General features: G+C 43.0%; 1 protein-coding gene across 1 annotated transcript; it reads right to left on the reverse strand.

Moving 5' to 3' along the window:
- Positions 1-7,583: 7,583 nt before the first annotated feature.
- Positions 7,584-17,617, reverse strand: Aadacl3 (arylacetamide deacetylase-like 3). Its single transcript, NM_001191768.2, has 4 exons — positions 17,395-17,617; positions 11,543-11,759; positions 10,796-10,859; positions 7,584-10,220 (listed from the first exon to the last, which is right to left on the reverse strand). Exons 1-4 carry the CDS (start codon positions 17,563-17,565, stop codon positions 9,446-9,448), a joined length of 1,227 nt encoding a protein of 408 aa, NP_001178697.1. The 5' UTR covers positions 17,566-17,617; the 3' UTR covers positions 7,584-9,445.
- Positions 17,618-18,979: the final 1,362 nt, after the last annotated feature.

Raw genomic sequence — 18,979 nt, forward strand, 5'->3', positions numbered from 1 at the left:
GAAGAGAGGGATGCTAAAATCTGGATGAGAAGTTTTATATATATATATATATATATATATATATATATATATATATATATATGTAAATAAAGACAAAAGGGGTTGCCATGGTCAGAGTGTCTCTTCACAGCAATAGAAACTCAAAGTAAAACAGGTGCTAAGGTGAAGTTGCAACACATCTTGGCTCAGTTCAACAGGACAGAGCCCAGTATCTTGATTATTCTCTAGGCCAAAGGATCAGAAGCCACCGAGATAGCTATCTATAGAGGGCTGGTTCGGTCTAGTGGAGTATGCTTATATGATGTAATGCTCTACAGCTCTTAAGAAAGCCTGGTCTAGGGGCATATTATGTAACTCAGTGGCAGAGCACTTGCCCAACACGTAAAAAGGTCCTTAGCTTAAACCCTAGTGAAGGAAGGAGAGAAGGTGCTGAATAGGAGAGGAAGAGCAAAGAGCAAAGAGAAAAAGGGAGACAGAAGAAAGGAACAGGGTTAACCTAAAAGAGGCACTAATAAATAGAGGAAACTGTTTACAATTTAATTTTATTTTACTTTATGTGTATGGATGTTTTGTTTACATGTATCTCTGTGTACCACATTCATGATTATTGCCCATGGAGACTAGAAGAGAACATCATCTGTATTGAGATTTGATCCCCTTTTCTGGTTCTGTCTGAAGACAGCTATGGTGTACTTATATATAATCAATCAATCAATCAATCAATCAATCAATCTTTAAGGCTGGTTGTCAATTCCCAGAACCACACATAAAGAAACAAACAAAAAAAGATACTGATTTTAAGAATGTTTGTAAAGTGGATGGGTGAGTGTGTGTGTGTGTGTGTGTGTGTGTGTGTGTGTGTGTGTGTGTGTGTGTGTGTGTGTGTGTATGCCTTATAAGACTATATGTAGTACATGAGTACAAATGTCTGGGCATGCCAGAAATAGGCATCAGATCTCCTAGAACTGGAGTTACAAGTGGTTGCATGCTGCCTGATGTAGGATCTAGAAACTGAACCTGGGTCTTCTGTATGACCAGTAAGCACTCTTAACTGTTGGTCCATCTGTCTAGCCTGAGGTGTATCTTTAATACTACTAAAAGACTCTAAAAGACTTACAATGTTTTGTGCAGGAATATGAACCCTGACTAAGATAATTACCACAGTACTATCTCCTGATGCCCAAGTATAGTCATTTCCCCATTGCAGTGGTACAAATATTACTCCCTCTCCCTCTCCCTCTCCCTCTCCCTCTCCCTCTCCCTCTCCCTCTCCCTCTCCCTCTCCCTCTCCCTCTCCCTCTCCCTCTCCCTCTCCCTCCCCCTCTCCTTCTCCTCCCTCTCCCCCTCCCCCTCCCTTTCCCTCCCCCCTCTCAAATAATGGTTAAATTTGCAACTTTATGCATGTGTGAATGCATATGTATCAGTTTTGGTGTATGTGTGTGTGTGTGTGTGTGTGTGCGCGCGCGCGCACGTGCGTGCCTGCCTGCCTGTGTGTGTACATGAGTTCAGGTGTCTATGGAGGCCAGAAGACTGTAGGATCTCCTGGAACTGGAGTTACAGACAGCTGTGAGCCACCACATGGGTGCTGGGAACTGAACCTGGATCCTCTACAAAAGCAACCAGTTTTCTTTTTTTCCTCATTAATTAATTTATTTATTCACTTATTCGCTGTTCCCAATCTCTGCCTCCTCGTATTCCTCCTCATACTGTCACTTTCCCAGGAAATAACACAATTAATTTTACTTGCCCAAACAAAAATGTGTGAGAATGGCATGGTTTTATGTATTTATTTCTTGCAAATGTGTTTAATCCCCTAGTTGATAAGAGTGGATGGAATTCTCATTTATCTGTTGTGATGGGATTAAAGGTTTGGACCACTGTAGCTACTGGTATGTTCTTGTATGTATCTGGTATGTTCTTTTCTTGACATTGTCATATATAAATATATACATATATGCTCACCTCTCGAAACAGCTAAAAGAAGCCTCTGTCACCATTCATGGTGAATTCCCTTTGGTCAGTTCTGAGTTTTATGCTGGCGAGCTGAGTCTAGGTGCCCTCTTAGATGAGTCAAAGCCAGGAGGCAGAGGTTGAAGGCTAAATTAATCACAAGTAGTTAATGATGATTTCGGCCATTTCTACAAGATGCCTGGAAAGCTAGAAACGGACACGTTCAGAAGCTTCTGGGTTGGCAAGCGGATCTGGGTTTTTAGAAAAGTGGGCCATCCCCCAAATCCCTTGTCCACATGCATCGTGAGAAGAGTTCCAAACAGGGGCCAGTAGGATGGCTCAGTGGGTGGAGATACTTGACAACAAACTCTGAGTTCTGTCCGAGCACCCACTTGGTAGAAGAAGAGACCTGATGGTCTTGGCTTATCTTCTGATTACCATAACCAATGAGCCATCTGTCCAGCCCATCTTTCCTGACTTTTATTGTTACTTCTGAGAAAATAACCAACAGTCAAAGTACTAATTCTTTTACATTTTTTTCTTCCATTAATTTAGTTTGTGGGTATGATGTACATGTTTGAATATGTATATATTGTTTTTTTTTCCTTCCAGTGTGGGTCCAGGGGCCACACTCAGGTTCTCTGGCTTTTGTGGCAACTGTTTTTATCCCCTGTCCTGGTCCTGTTAATTATTTTAAGGCAGTTGTGTTTTTTGAATTGTTTTTAAATGTGTGTGTGTGTGTGTGTGTGTGTGTGTGTGTGTGTGAGAGAGAGAGAGAGAGAGAGAGACATGTCTGTGCATGAGAGAGAGAGAGAGAGAGAGAGAGAGAGAGAGAGAGAAATAGAGGAGAGGCAGGAGGAGGTGAGGGGAAGAGGAAATGCATGAGCCAGTGTAAGTGCATTTATGCCACAGTAGTTAGCATAAGAAGGTGAGAGGACAATGTGTTCAGGAGTCAATTCTTTCCTCTCACCACGCTGAAGTAGATTTAAGGACAGAATGATACTATCTTCCTGCAGAGATAATTTTTCAGCCATGTGTGCATATGAGGCATTAGGAGCCACTTTTATTCAATCTAGTCATTGTGCAATCGGCGCAGCACAAGCCCATGACTGTCAAAGAGGAATTGCAGTGTCACGCAAAGCCCCTAGGAAAAGAACCTACCACTGCTAGTACAGAGGCGATTCTGAGAACATAACGTCTACAGCAAGAACGAAGGGTCGAGCACTCCATTAACTTCTTCTACTCCACAGGACCAAGGAAAGAAGCCATTAACCCCGCCAGAGGGTTTGCTATGAGCCTGATGTACCTCTTTCCATATGTCTGATAGAAGCATGGATCTAATCACAGCTCCCACTAGGGAAGTAAGCGTTCCTTAGGTGTATTAGAGATGAGCCCCTCTGCTGCCAAGCAGGAAAACTAAGAGATTAGGAGGGCAAGCAGGTGGCCATCTTCCTCCCATGAGGCCTTGCAAAAACAGTAGGAGAGACCAGAGTCTCTTTTCACTGCCGCCATCTTCTCTTTCCCTCTTGCATGGCCTCAACTCATAAGTCCAAGGCTAGTCTCGAGCCCTGGAATCTCCTGCCTCTACCTTCCGAGTGTTGGGATTACTGGTGTGCATCACTATGGCCAGTTTTATTTGGCTACAGGATTTTGTGCAGAACAGGCAAGTACTCTAACAACCACATCACTTCTACAGTACCAGAAAGTGTTGCTTCACATTATAATAAACGTGGTTCTTCTGGGGATGAAGAGATGGCTTAGTAGTTAAGAGCATGCAGTTTTCCTGCAGGGGACTTGAGTTCAAGCACTTCCTGAAACTGCAGCTCCAGGGAATCTGAAGCCTCTGGCCTTCAGTGTCACCTGTACTCACATGTACATAAGCCTTCCCCCACGTACACACAATTCAAAAGAATAAGAATACATCTCTAAAGAAATGGTTCTGGAGGGATGACACAAGCCAAATGTCATTACATTATAATAGAGACCACCCACTGAAGTCGTCTTGTCTTTTGTGAGGTTTTGTTTTGTTGTCTGTGCTGGAGATTAAACCCAGGGCTTGCTTGTGCTAGGCTAGTGCTCTGCCTATGAAGCCTTCTTGGAGGATTTCTCCAGGGATAGAAATACTAAGACACTGAACCCCAGGTTCAGCAATTTTCTAAACAAGACAACCAGTTGTGGCACTGGGGCTGGTGGTTCTGTGTGGAGACCAGAACAAGCGTTGGCAGGTTAGGTAGGGAGAAACTGGCTCACTGATTCCAGGCATCTTTTGCTTTGTAAGATGAAGGTGAGGATATCAGAGATGAGACACATGCTGTTGTTTATGTGAGTTGGGAAGCTGGAACATTCTTAACTTAGCCTGACAGGCTTGGCCTTTACCCACTGAGCAACCTAACCAGACCTGACAATTGATCTTGATGAGATTTAGAGTATCTATGGAAACAACTATCTGGACATGTCTGTGTGGGGACTGCTGGATTTGCACAGTTGAGAGCAAGCAACATCACATCATAGATGGGGATCTAGACTGAATGAGAAAGACAAAGGGGTTCAGGGATGGGGAGGTGGCTCAGTGGTTAAGAGTACCTTCTGCTATTCCAGAAGACCTGAGTTTGGTTCCTACCCATGTCAGACAGCCTGTATCTACAGCTCCAGGGGAATCCAATGGCTGGCCTCCTTTGACACCTGCACTCATATACATGCGCACAAAGATACATACATACATACATACATACATACATACGTTAAAAACTAATAAAATAAGCCAAGATAAATTTCTTTACTAGATTAGATTTCTAATATAATTTGACTGAAACAGTATAAGACAGGCAACATGTAGAGAATGATATATTTGGTAAATAATATTTACCAAAATCTTCTCTCAAAATTACATATGTATATAATTCACACACACACACACATATATATGCATATATATATATATATATATATGTGTGTGTGTGTGTGTGTGTGTGTATACAGGTACATATTTAAGTATGGAGAAGTATGATTTTAAGGGTTTTGCAAGATCACATTTTAAAGTAAGAAATCAAAGCAGTCAGTTGGTAGTGGTTGTACACGCCTTTATTCCCAGCATCGGTGAGGCAGACAAAGGTAGATCTCTAAATTTGAGGCCAGCCTGACCTACAGAGTTTCAGGATAGCTACACAGAAAAACCCTGTCTCAGTAAAACCAAACAAAACCAAAGATAAATAAATAAATAAATAATAAAATAAAAATAAAAGCAGCAGCCAGGCATGGTTGTGCAAGATTTTAGTCCCAGGACTCAGGAAGCAGAGGCAGGCAGATCTCCGTGAATTCGAGGACAGACAGAGCTACATAGTGAGGCACTGTTTCAAAATAAAATAAAATAAAAAAAATAAAGTAAAATAAAATCAAATCAGGAACAGTGGCTAGACATAGCTAAAAGAATGGATAGGAAAGGAGGTTAATAAAGAAATGTTGAGGTAGGAGACATGGCTCAGCAGTTAAGGGCACTGCTAGTTCTGATAGAGGACACAGAGGACACTCATGCCGGGCAGTTCACAATTGCCTGTAACTACAATGCCAGGGAATCCGATGTCATCTTCTGCGTCCCTCCCCCAGACATTGCATATGTGGTGCATATACATTGTACTGGCAAACATTCATATACATAAAATAAAAATAAGTAAATTTTATGTTTTAAATTAAGAATTAGCCCTATTTCTGGGGTTGGGGATTTAGCTCAGTGGTAGAGCGCTTGCCTAGCAAACGCAAGGCCCTGGGTTCGGTCCCCAGCTCTGAAAAAAAGAAAGAGAAAAAAAAAAAGAATTAGCCCTATTTCTAATATTTTAAGGTTTTACTTAAAAGGAGGATGTGTTTGTGTGTCACTAGTGTCATTGGAAAGTGTTTAGTTTGGGTACTAAATTTAGGAACTCATGCATGTTAGACAAGCCTCATATGGCTGAAGCACACCTTCAGTCATAGGTACAGCTTATTTAAAGCAAAAAAAAAAAATTGACATTTTCTGATTTCAGATATACCAAGTTCTAAAATTGTTTCCTGGGGAGGAATTTGTACCTCTGTCCCACTTGCAATTAGGCTTGGCCACGAGCATGTGAGCAGAAGTCATGCGCACCCCTCATTTCAGAAGTTCGGAGAGATCCGTATCACATTGCTTTTTTCCCTTTTGCCATAAGATCAAAGATATTTTAGCTAGGGCCTGTCTCTTATCCTACTGGGGTGAATTGGAAGGGGGTTGGAACTCCTTTTTGACACATGAAGGCCGTGCAATGTGAGAAATAGATTACTGCAGTCGTAGCCCGGGCTATGGGACTGTAGAGCCATTAGCACAGCCTGACGTATTTTTGCTAGCTTAGGGATAAAATGAGTGAGAGAGCAGTCATTTGGAGCAGAGTTCCAGGGACAAGGGGAGAAGCCAGGGAGTCTTATTTGTCACAGGTGGAGGAGGCAAAGTGAAACAAAGAGCAGAACAGACAAATGTGAGTAGTTGCAGTGTGGCCCAAGCCTTCCTCTCTCAATTGTTTGCTGGCCAAAGAAAGCAATGTGGTGGGCTCAGAATGTGGTTCAGGAGGGCAAGTGCTAGTCCAGCATGCATCAAGCTTTGGGTTTGGTTCCCACCACCACAGAATGTGGATGTGGCAGTACACACCTGCAATCTCTGCTCAAGCTAGGAGGATCAGAAGTTCAAGACTATTCTTGCTCTTTAACAAGTTCAAGGCCAGGTTAGGATACATAAGACCCCATCTCAGGGGTGGAGGAGAACAACTTGGGGTGCATCTCTCTGTCCTTTATCAGATTGTTCTGGCCAAGAGCTAGAAAAATAGGGGGTTCTAAATAAGTACTGATAATTTACTGAGAAAACACTCCAAGCTCAAATTGTCTGGGCCTAAAAATTCATGGACACCCCCCACCCCGTGTCTCCTAAGCACTGTCAGCTGGCCACTTTGGTAATGCATCCAGCAGAGTTTCTATGCTAGCCAAAGCCACTCAGTCTTGAAATAAGACAAAAAATATTTGATGTTTTCTTCCTGACTCACATCTCATAGAAGCTGACATCTCCGTATGGGAAATGACTCGAGTAAGGTGTCTCCTTTATATGAATTCTAGAAAAGAAAAGACCTTCATTTTTGGAGTAACAGGCTGCAGGTTACAACCAAAACTTTCTTGTCAGGCCACAGTGTATAACATGGGGAGCCACTTAGCCTTGGGCGTTGAATCATCCAGCTGGCTTTGAGTTAGACTTGGAAGAATTGAGAAATTAGTGTTAATTACCTCTCAGAGCCTCAGTTCTGTCCTCTTAAAGGTGACTTTGAGAATATTGGGTTCAGTGGCTCACATCTGCCACCTGCAATTGAGATGCTGAGGCAGAAGGATCACTATGACCACTTTTAAGATCAGGTTGGTCTACATAGTGAGTTTTAGGCCTGTCTAGGCTATAGATTATGCCTCTGTCCCTCCAAAGTAATATTTGCTTTGAAGCCAAGCATGAATGCAAGGGCAGACTGGGCTATGCGGTGAGACCCTGTCTCTTAAAATTAAAAGAAAAAAAAACAAGAAAGAGAAATAAGAATACTCACTCTGTAGAACTCAGGTAAAGAAAAAGAAAGTTCAATGTTCTGTACATGTGGAGTTGGCTAGCATGAATATGTCGGAAGAATAAAAGAAATGAATAGGTTAACAGAAAGGTATACAGGTTCGCTCCTGAGGACCCCAGCCAGCTACTAAGGTAAAAGTCCTTTGTCTCTCTCTTGATTTACCGTTGGGAGAAGCTGTGAAAATACACCCTCAGCCCTGAGATGTCCCCAGCCATTTTCATTAGGCACAGTCGTCCAGGAGCATATTAGTTTTTTACCACCTCCCTGGCAAAGAGACAAGTACCCATTTATGTGTAAGGTCAGTCCATCCCCTTCAACATCTTGTAGCTGTAGTAACATTACACAAAACTCACTCCAGGCTGAAGACCTACTCAGCTCAACTCAGAGGTCTGCATCAGAGAGAACCATACTCCCGGGGTTCCGTTGCTTCCTACAATATATGTTTTCAGTGGCTAATTCTTAATTTTTCTACCAAAGCCATCTGCTGGATAACTATGAATGACTCAAGAAGCCACCAATGAGAATTCCTCTCTGACAATCATTTCAACACAATCATTTGAGAACAAGTTAAGGCGTGTCTGGGTTTCTCTGTGGGTGGATTTGGATGCTGGCCTTTGAAAGTTGCTGGTCAGCAAGAGACAAATCCTCCTGAAGACAGGAGGACCACATGGTCATCTCTTTGAAAGGAATTTTTACTCCCAAGGGGCAGGTGGTCATCATGGTGCCACTTCCATGAAACTTGATTCATTTCAGCCTTTACTTCACTTCCATAGTCAAGTGAGTATTAATGCTCACCCAACATCCATCTAGCCTTTGACGAGGAAAATATTCACTACTCTCCTACCTTCAAACCTGACTCAGTCCAAACACCAGGGGAGGCTGTTTTGTACGCTACTCAAAGAGTAGCATAGACCTTGGACTGAACAGTCAGAAATTTCCACTCTCTTATTTGTAACCACCATACACAGCTCAGAAAATCAGTAGAGACAGTAAATTGCTGTGAAATTCTTGTTGAAACTGCTGGGAAAAATGGATATACCCATACAAGTTAGCATAGCTCTTAGAGACCGTAGCAGGGAATTGTTTAGGGCCAACACATAAAGAATAAATACATCAGCCTGGAGCAGAGAAGGGCAGAGGGTAAGCCACTAGTCCTTTCTGAGTTCCTACATCAGACCACACCTGATTTATACCTAACATTTGCTGCTACATATGCCAATCCATTTTATATCTGCATGAGGCAAATGCATTGATTCTTTATCTTAGAACAAATAATTCACAACAATACATCTGTTCCCTTTGCTTTCTCTAGAATTCCCACTGTGGACATGGTCTGAGTTTCACTGAACTTGGCTTCCCTTTAACTCTGGTCTTTTAATATTTATGATGTTTCTTTAGGGCCATTTGTTGGGAACTCACTCTGATACCTAGAATGCCCAAGCTCTCTTAGGCAGGCAACTTTGACTGTTTTCACTTGTCTCTAGGAGCCATGTACCATGGAGAATCTGTCTCCATCGTCTCGTCACTTTCAGCTCAAGCAAGCTGGGCACCCAGAGACTGTCATCACCACTTACCACCCGCCAGACTTGGAATCAAAGCTCTACATTCTGAGCCACATCCAAGATCAACTCAACCAGATACACCTACCATACAGTCCCAACCAGCTCCCACAGCCTGAATTCTAACTAAGGGGACTATGGACAAGCTTCGTGCACAGGTTCATTCTTTCAAATGGGTGCTGAAGATGGTCAGTGTCTATTTTCCCTAATAGTGAACCTGACAGAGAGTCTCACTGCATCCTTCTCACCCTGCCTCCTCTCTATTCATCATAAAGAACATACACTGTATTATTTTATAGCCTAGACTAGGTTGGTGAAGCACCCCCAGGAAGGAATGAGTCAGAATTTTTTAATGAACCGGATAATCAGGTCCATAATTCTCAAGGAGCAAGGGATACTCAGAAGTCCGAACTCAAAGGTGTTAAGCACTCCATGGAAGCCATCCTCCATATGATGCCATGTCACAGGCACCCCTAGAGCTTCCAGCCTCTTCTTATATAAGAGAGAATGGTCCCGAAAAAGGTCATACTCACAGCTCACAATGCAGGTTTCTGGGAGCTGAGACACTAAACTGTCTTCTGCGAGGAGGGGTGAGCAAGTGTTGTTCAGTGCAGTTTTTATTTCTTGGTAAACCTCGTTATTCACCGGCCCCCGAGGTATAGGTTTGTAGCCTTGCTTCTTAAACCTCTCTGGGATGTTTTCTACACCCAACCACTTTCTGTATTTCTCCCAGATTTCTGGAGGCAAATGCCTACCACTCTTTATGACACTTTGCCAGGAAAGCTTCACATCTAGGTGGCAACAGAAGCAGTACAAGGCCAGATTCGAAGTGAGCAGTGGGACATTGAAATTCTGTTGATAAGAAGGGCTCCCAAAATCTACCAGTTGCAGTGAGGGGTAGATCAAAATCTGAGCCCGGATTTGGGGGAGATCTTTTCGGTGCACTACTGTTTGACTAGTCACAGCGGCTGCAGTCCCTCCTACACTGTCACCGCAGACTACCAAACGATCTGGATCCACTCCATACACATCCAATGATCTCAGAAAGTGGGTGGTGGCGGCCACACAGTCATCTTTCATCACTGGATACTTGTACATGGGAGACTTTCTGTATCTAGAGAAAAATCAAGGAGCATAGATTATGTTCAGTGCTTAGTCAAACCAAAGTACTCTTGTCTAACATCTCATATCTCAAATCTCCCTTTGAAGTCTAAATAAGAGGAGATAGGCAAGGCCCCAAATGCATAGTAGAAAGTAGAGCCCCACTTAGGCTCAGAGGGGGCACTTGCTATATTGCACTTGGGAATGGATGTGATATTGTTTAGGTGTTTCAGTGGTCGGTCATTCAGAACACTGCTGACTTTAGGCAGAAGAAATGTTCTGTCTGCCACAGGCAGGGCTATTAGACCTAATGAACTCTTCCACCCAAAAGTAAAGTGCTATGACCATTCCCATCAGCCTCCAAATGACAGGGTTAAATGATGCCTTTATCCACAAATACACCAAGGAAGGAGATCCCATCCACTGTCTCTCTCTCCTCCATTCCTTGCTTCTTCCTATTGGATCCTCACAGCCCAGCCCTCCCCCATTTTCCTTCCCAATTCTATTGGCTTCAGGTTCAAACTTCAGATCCTGTCACTGTGAATCAGGGTTGTCTGCCTGCATGTTTCCATTGTGCCCCTTCCTTACCCAACTGAAATGACAACAGCGTCACAGTCCTTGGACAAACGCAAGCATATGCTGTGGTGGGTTCCTGGAAAACAAAATCGAATGTCACGTTTATTAGGACATTTACCTTTCTCCAGCCTTTGTGGCTATTCTCTTCTGGTAAACAGAGCACCTGAGTTCCCCGAGCAGGTCATGAAATAGCTTCTGGCTGTACAGTAAATATCCTTTCAACTTCTTACTGTTTTGCTTCTGTGAGCTGCCGGAACAATGGTCTCCAAAATGCCCATGACCTGATGCATTCCACCACTTACCAAAAACACCCAAAAAATGAATTACAGTACAGTGACTTGGTGTGGGCGTGGTATTCTCATATCAGCTTAGGAAAAGGTTACACCACTTCATAATATACCACCAAATGATCTGTGCCTACTAATGGCCCTGAGTTTTCCTGGTTCTAACAGTCGACTATCTACCAGGAGGGATGATTTTTTTTAAATATATTTTTTTTTACTTTTACTTATGTGTATGTATTATGCACACATGTATGAAGGTATCCATAGAGACCAGAAGAAGAAGTTAGATTCCCTGGAGCTAGAGTTATAATGCCCGACATAGGTGCTAGGAACCAAACTTGGGTCCTCTGGAGGAGTAGCAAGTACTCTTACTTACTGAGCATATTTCTACCCCCCACAGAATGACCGTAGTTTCAAGCCCATTTAGCAGAGCGACTGGGGACTCAAAGAAGCCAGAAGAAAGGCTCTGTCTTACTTAAGCTCCCTAGGATGGTTCCACCACCATGGAAGAAAATGATTCCAATTCTTGGAACGGAGGAGGGTTTCTTGGGCTTGTATAGCTTCACAGGAATTGTCTCAAAGTGAACATCTTTGACCACAACATCAGGATCTTTTTTGAGTGGCATCAGATCATGCAGAAAACTGGCAAACTGGGGTGCATAACAGAGTCCCAGTTTCTCAAAAAGCATTCCCTGTCAAAAAAAAAAGCAACGAGTTGTGACTGAATTACTTAACATGCAGCCTGTAGCCTGTTTGCCACATCTACCTTCCCCAGATGCCAAGGAGGATTTTGGGAAATATTAATGAGACTGGACCACAGAACTCCTACTCTCTCTCTCTCTCTCTCTCTCTCTCTCTCTCTGTCTCTGTCTCTCTCTCTCTCTTTCTCTCTCTCTCTCTGTCTCTCTCTCTCTGTCTCTGTCTCTCTCTCTCTGTCTCTGTCTCTCTCTCTCTCTTTCTCTCTCTCTCTCTATCCTCATGAAGCACCTGGAGTTAAAGTCACACCTATCTAGGCCTGTGTGGCTTCTCCATCATCAGATCCACTCCTCTTTCTAGATACTTTGCATGCCAGCCATAACAAACCAGGCTTCTGAACAATGCATGAACCTCCCTTTTGGAGACTTCTGCTTTACCTGTGGTATGGGAATTGTTTTCTTTCCAAGGAAGACAGCCTGGGTCTTCCAAATTTTATTGCTATGTAGGTATTGTTTTTGAAGAGGGAGACAAGGTTGTTTCCAACATCTACAGAAATAATTTTGGTAAATGTAGTGCTTAAGGTTTTTCTCTTTAGAAAAATTAAGAATGGGGGGAAGGAGGGGGAAGGTGTGTGTGTTTGGTTAGGGTCCGTGATGTCAAAGCAGATGGTGGTACATGGGGCTTCTTCAGGTTATTTTGTTATATTTAAGAGCTAATGATTTTTATATGAATATAAATAATATAAATATTGAGTATAACAATACTCCTCTATATCCATAGACCCAGTGTTTGGCTCAGCTATCATCAGAGAAGCTGCCTTCTGTAGGAGACAGGAACCAATACAGGGACGCACAGCTGGACAGTGAGAAATATTGGAATATTTAGTCCTAAATGGGACATCTTCCATCATATTCCTCTCCTGAGAATTCAGCGGGAAGAAGAGGCAGAAAGATCATAAAAACCAGTGGGGATAGATAACATCAAGAAACCATGTCTTCCAGGCAGAATAGAATTGACACGCATCTGAACTCAGAGAGACTGTAGCAGCATGCACAGAACTTACACAGGTACAAGCTAGATGGGGTCCCAGTGCTAAGAGGGGGAGTGGACACAAACCTCCACCCCTAACCAAGAAGCTGTCTCTAGGTGACAACAACTCAAAAAGGAAAAATGAGTTTTCTCCAGTGGGGGTCTCAATGGGTATACTCACTTAAGGGAGGTTCCATACCCAGCAGTAGATGGTCAATACAAAATAGATTCAATCATGTATTTGGAGATGTTTTGTGTTACAATGGTTTGTTTGGGCCTTTAAAAAAAGCCTTACTTGTGTTTTGTTTATCTATTATGATTCCCTATTTTCTTTTTTAAAGTATTATTTTTTTTAAGATTTACTAATTTATTTTATGTATATGTGTACACTTTAGCTGTCTTCATACACACCAGAAGAGGGCATCGGATTCCATTACAGGTGGTTGTGAGCCACCATGTGGTTGCTGGGAATTGAACTCAGGACCTCTGGAAGAGCAACCAGTACTCTTAACTGCTGAGCCATGTCTCCAGCCCCAGATTCCCAATTTTCTGTTTGTTTCTTGTGCTCTTTGTTTTTGTTACTTGTTTTTAGTTTTTTGGGACAGGGTTTCTCCATGTAATCCTGACTATCCTTAAACTTGCTCTGTAGGCCAGGCTGGCCTCAAGCTCAGAGATCCACTTACTTCTGCTTCCTTAGTGCTGGCATTAAAGCGTACAACTCCATGCCCAGCTTCTCTCTGTTTTTCTATTTGCTTTGTCTTTTGCTGTATGTTTTTTCCTCTGGGGGGGGGGAGAGAAAGAGAGAGAGAGAGAGAGACAGAGAGAGAAAAAGAGAGAGAGAGACAGAGAGAGAGAGAGGGAGAAGGAGGAGGAGGAGGCATGGAGTGAAATGGGGGGGGGGAAGGGAGAATCTGAAAGGAGAAGAGGGAGGGAAAACATAACTAGAATATACTGTCTTTAAAAAAATTCAAATAAGTAAATAAGTGAATATTCCTGGGTCTTTCCAGGAGTTTCTAGTCCTAAATTACAACCATTTTGCACTCATATCAGATTTTTTTTCTTTTTGGTGTGTATGTCCTGTATTGGGTATATATGATGTATGTTTTGGTGTGTGTATCCTATGTTGGATATGTGCAGTGTGTGTACTTATTATTGTACGTATATGCACATCTGTGTAATCATGAGGAAGCCAGAGGTCAACACTAGGCGTCTTTCCTCAACTACCCCACCATATTTATTTATCCAATTATCTATTATTTTATTGCATTTATTTACTATTGTGTATGTGTGGGTATTCATGAGTCACAGATCATGTGGTCATGTGGACAGAGGACAACTTGACAATAGTCAGTCCTGTTCTCCCACCGTGTGGGACCCAGAGGTAGAAGTCAGGTCGTCAGGCTTGGTAACAATTGACATTAGCCACTGTGTCATCTTGTAGACCCATCTACTTTATTTTTTGAGACAGGGTCTCTTACTGAACCTGAAATTTGTCTCATCAATTGAGCTAGTTAGCTGGCCAATGAGCTTCAAGGATTCACTTGTTTCAGTGCCTCTTTCCGTCCCTCCACGCATAGGCTCAAAACATCATGCTCAGCTCTATGCTTGGTTTCTCATGATCTGAACCCAGGTTCTCATGCTTCAGCAGTAGGCACTTTACAATTGGCACTATCTCCCCAGCACGATGCTCTTTAACAAATACGTCAAATTCATCCAGGAAGGCAGTTCGATTCCCAAATAGCTGTTGGACAAGTAATGTGTGATGGAAGGATGCACACACAAGAAGGGAACAAGTGATGGCTGCCATCTGATGGCATTGTGATGTCAAATGGATGAGGAGTCCACAACTTTCTATGTCTGTAGCAGATGAAAGAATCTTGTACTCAAAACACTTGTGATTCCTCCTGTGCTAGGGTTATAATTCAGCCTATGGTCCAGCCCTGGCGACTGTACTCTGCTAACCTCCTCACTTCCAATCCTCAATGGCAGGAAACCCTACGACCAGAGATTAGTGGTGAAAATAGGGTGATTTTCATCCTATCCATCAAAGCTATGGGCCCTTGCATTCTGACCCTTGAGAAAGCAAGCCCTGGTCTCCCTGCTGTTTGGCTACGCTTTACTCCTGGGTCTGCCCTCTGCATGAAGCTGTTTGTAGCTAGAGTCCTTGTGAGCTTCCTTAAAACTGGCCAGCCTCTGCCTCTGCTACCACAGACTACAAGCTCCCTTGAGGCACTCTACCTAGGACTAACCCCCCCCCCCATCCCTGAGCTCAGATCTTTGGCTGTGACGCACAGTGATTGTATAACACACCGTTAGAGAAAAAATCAATGGTGACAGTGTATGATGTGTAAGGGTTTATTCTACTATGGATGCTGCAATACACCTTCTGAATAACTTAACTCCCAGATCCTTGAAAAATAAGGAAATAGGGGCTGCTAGGAGTTCCTATTTAGCAGACAAGGAAACTGAGTCGTGGTAACTAGGAACTTGAACTGTAGACTACAAAAGAGAATGCCAAAGGGAAAACCAAGGATTCTAGTCAAGCCATTGCAAAAGCAGGCCTAGGGTACTGTTTTAAGTGTGATACATTGGACTTAACATCATGATCTCCAGTTCCATCATTTTCCTAAAAAATATACTTTCTTTTCTTTTTCTTTAAGGTTGGATAAAATTCCATTGTATCTGGGCATGGTAATGCGTACATTTAATCCCAACACTCATGAGGCAGAAGCAGGCAGATCTCTCTTGAGTACAAGGCAAGCCTGGCTTCTAGAGTGAGACCTTGTCTCATTTTTTTTTCATTGTGTGTTTCCTACTGTGCATTTTCTTCATCCTTTCATCTGTTGATAGATGTCTCGGGTGGTTTCATTTCCTGGCTATGGTGACTAGAGCAGCGGTGAACATGAATGCACAAACATCTTTGCGGTAGGATATAGAGTCCTTGGGCTGTTACAATAAGTGAGATGACCCAGATTTCAGAAAGATGTAAATCATGTTCTCTCTCACATCTGAATCCTAACATGATTTTTATATGTGTGTGTGTAAAAGTGGTTCTGAGTGTGGCTATGAGTTACAAAATAGGAAAGAGGCCATGAGATGGGGAAAGGGGATTTAAAAATGGGAAACAGAGCAACGGGACCTATGGGATATGAAGATAAATCAGAGATACAGGGGGTAGAAGATTGTAAGAGAGAGCAGGTTAGGGAGATAGAAGGAGAATCTACAAATTTTTTTCTTTAAAAAGGCTGTTATGAAAATCCAATATTTTCTATAACAATTGCTTAAAAAATAGATATCTTTTTTTGTCTTGTTCTTTCTGAGACAGGATTTCCCTTTGTATCCTTGGCTCTCCCAGAACTCACAATGTAGACCTCTCTGGCCTCAAGCTCACATAGGTCCACACACTTCTACCTCCACTGTGCTGGGACCGAAGACATGTGCCACCATGCCTAGCCTTAAAAAGATAGTTCTTAAAAAGACAAAAAAAAAACTTGTTAAAATTCTGATCTATGCAGCTCAGAAGTTTAGAGCAATGACTGCTCTTTTAGAGGACCCAGGTTCAATTCCCAGCACCCACATGGAGGCTCACAACCATCTATAACTCTAGTCCCAGGGCATCCTACAACACTCTTCTGGCCTCTGCAGGGACTGTGCATACATGGTAAACAGTCATGCATACAGACAAAACGTCTCTACACACAACATAAGTAAATCTTACTGTTTTTAAAAAGATGCGCTCTGTGATTCTGCTCATGTCCTGAGCTAATGTCCTAATTTGCTTTCCGTTTTCTTAATTTTGTTTGCTTGCTGACTCTTGCTAGCAGATCTGTAGCCATCAGAGCTCAAAAATGCATCTCTATCTTCAGCAAACAAAGAAGGAGAATAGCCTTTTCCCCTGAGTACCATAGTTCGAATATTCTCTGTTCCTTTGAGGGCCTGGTGGAAAAGGCCCAAGGGTAATGCTAGTACTAGGTAATAGAGCCTTTGGCAAGAAAGGCTTAGTGGGGGTCACTGAAGACATAGGTTGGTGGGAGAAGGTAGAGTATAAAAATAAAGCCTAAGCCAGGAGGTGGTGGTATTTGTCTTTAATCCCTAGGCAGATTCTGGAGGTGGAGACAGGCCTGGTCTACAAAGTGAGTTCTAGGCCAGCCAGGGGTATACAGGGAAATCCTGTCTCAAACAAACAAACAAACAAACAAACAAACAAACAAACAAGTCCCCAAACAAACACCCCCCCCCCAAAAAAAAGCAAAAAAAGGATTAAAGTCTAATGCTATACACACAATAAAATACACTGAGAAGTCCATTTGCTTTATGATAAATTAAAAAATAATGTCTGTTTTTAAAGGCACTATGGTACCTCAGCTCTCCTTCCTGGTTCCTTGGGACATGAGCAGTTTTCCTTGGCCATATGTGCTCTCTCTTAATCAGGCTGACAGCACAAGTTGCAACCTCAAAAAGCATGATTGTCTTGGGTATTTTGTTACAGTAATGGAAACCTGGTGAAAGCAAGCATTCTTTGAATTGTGTATAGTACCAAAGCATCCAGTATCTGATTTGTCCTAACATCAGGCAAAGGAGGCAAGCGAAGCAGAGACTCACCCATGTCAGTGACAGCTGGAGAAGGCAACTGAGGACTCGCAGCCTCATGGGGTGAGTGATGCCTTCAGGGATGTGTTCAGTCCATAAGTGTCTGCAGATCACCCACAGCACACTGCCCAGTAAGAACACAGCAACTGCATCTACAAGGAGTGTCAGGGCCAGAACCACCATGTTGCCTCTACCTCAGAGGAGGCCACGTATCGTTCATACCTGTCACAGCCATGGAAGACAAAACAGATCACAGGTGTCTTATACATTACCTGTTTCCCTCTCCACCTCCCTGCTTCCTGTAAACACTGGCCCAGCCCAAGAAAGGTGTCACAGATCCAGGGGTGGGTGTGGCTCCTGGCCAGTGTCCGTACAGAGGAGAAAGTGGCTCCTATAACCTTATTCAGATGGAAAGAGGTCTTAGGAGCTCCTACTTGAATACTGGCATCGCTACTAGATATGGCATTGGGTAAGCCAAAGCGTTACTGTATTCATTAGCTACTTGCCCTTAGATCTTATTGCCCACACCCTAATTCTAGTCTTGCCACACTCACTGTTCCTCAACTAGGTGAGGAGGCCCCAGGGCCTTTGAGCTTGCTCTTTCTCTGTGCAACAACAACATCCCGCCAAATACCAGGTGTCAACTGGACTCAATTCTTTTTATCCTGTCTGTAGCTGTTCAAATGTCATCTTCTGCCTAGCTAGATATTTAAAATTGCTGTCCCTCCCTGTCGATAGCCCCATGGCCCTATCCCACCACACTGCTTACTTCTTATTTGTGGCTTTTATCATCAACTAGGATGTCTGTACCTTGACTGTAGAACATACCTTTTGAATATAGAAAGGTTTATGTTGTTCTCTTTAAGATTGATTGATTTATTTTTATGTGTATGAGTAGGCGTGTATGTGCATCGTGTCTTTTTGGTGCACTGGATGCCATAAGAAGGCATCAGATCTACTGGAATGAAGTGACAGGTAATTGTGAGCTACCAGTGGGTGCTGGGAATCGAATCTATGTCCTCTGCGTGAGCAGCCAGTGATCTTAACTACTAAGCCATCTCTCCAGCCCTCAATTCTGTGGCTTTAAGCCTAGAGGCTGGATTAGGGTCTTGGTCTCTGTCAGGGCTACGCAAATGTCCACTAAACTGAGGGATTGATAAAGAGCTTGTTTTCTCCATTGTAAAGCACGAACTGTGGACATGCTTGCTTTCTAATCAGGTCAGAGGTAAGGTAGTTTTCACAACTTTTCCTAGCAAGGAGGTTCTATATAATCATACCAATGGGGACAAGGGTCCTGTCTCTTGCCAACCTGTGGTGTTTGGCTTTCATTGTGAAATTAACACAACCTAGGATCAACTGGGAAGAAAGTCTCCATTAGGGATTGCTCACATTAGGTTGGCCTGAGGGCACATCTGTTCAGAATTGTCTCGATTAAATCATTTGACATGGAAGACCCAGGTCACTGTGGGCAGCACCATTCCCTAGGGAAGGGGGGTCCTGACCTATGTAAGAATGGAGAAATGGAGGTGAGCACAAGGAAGCAAGCAGTCAAGTATGCAGGCATGAATTCCTCTGTGCTATTGTCTGTGGGTACAAT

The sequence above is a fragment of the Rattus norvegicus genome, chromosome 5 (genome assembly GCF_036323735.1).
Source record: "Rattus norvegicus strain BN/NHsdMcwi chromosome 5, GRCr8, whole genome shotgun sequence".
Lineage (NCBI taxonomy): Eukaryota > Metazoa > Chordata > Mammalia > Rodentia > Muridae > Rattus > Rattus norvegicus.

What these genes read in the sequence shown, in the direction of transcription:
- Aadacl3 (NM_001191768.2), bottom strand. Translation starts at nt 17,565, where the DNA reads ATGGTGGTTCTGGCCCTGACACTCCTTGTAGATGCAGTTGCTGTGTTC. An exon ending in TCCAGCTGTCACTGACATGG is followed by an intron (nt 11,760 to 17,394) that starts GTGAGTCTCTGC and finishes TTTTTTTGACAG; the next exon opens with GGAATGCTTTTTGAGAAACT. An exon ending in GCTGTTGTCATTTCAGTTGG is followed by an intron (nt 10,221 to 10,795) that starts GTAAGGAAGGGG and finishes ATTTTTCTCTAG; the next exon opens with ATACAGAAAGTCTCCCATGT.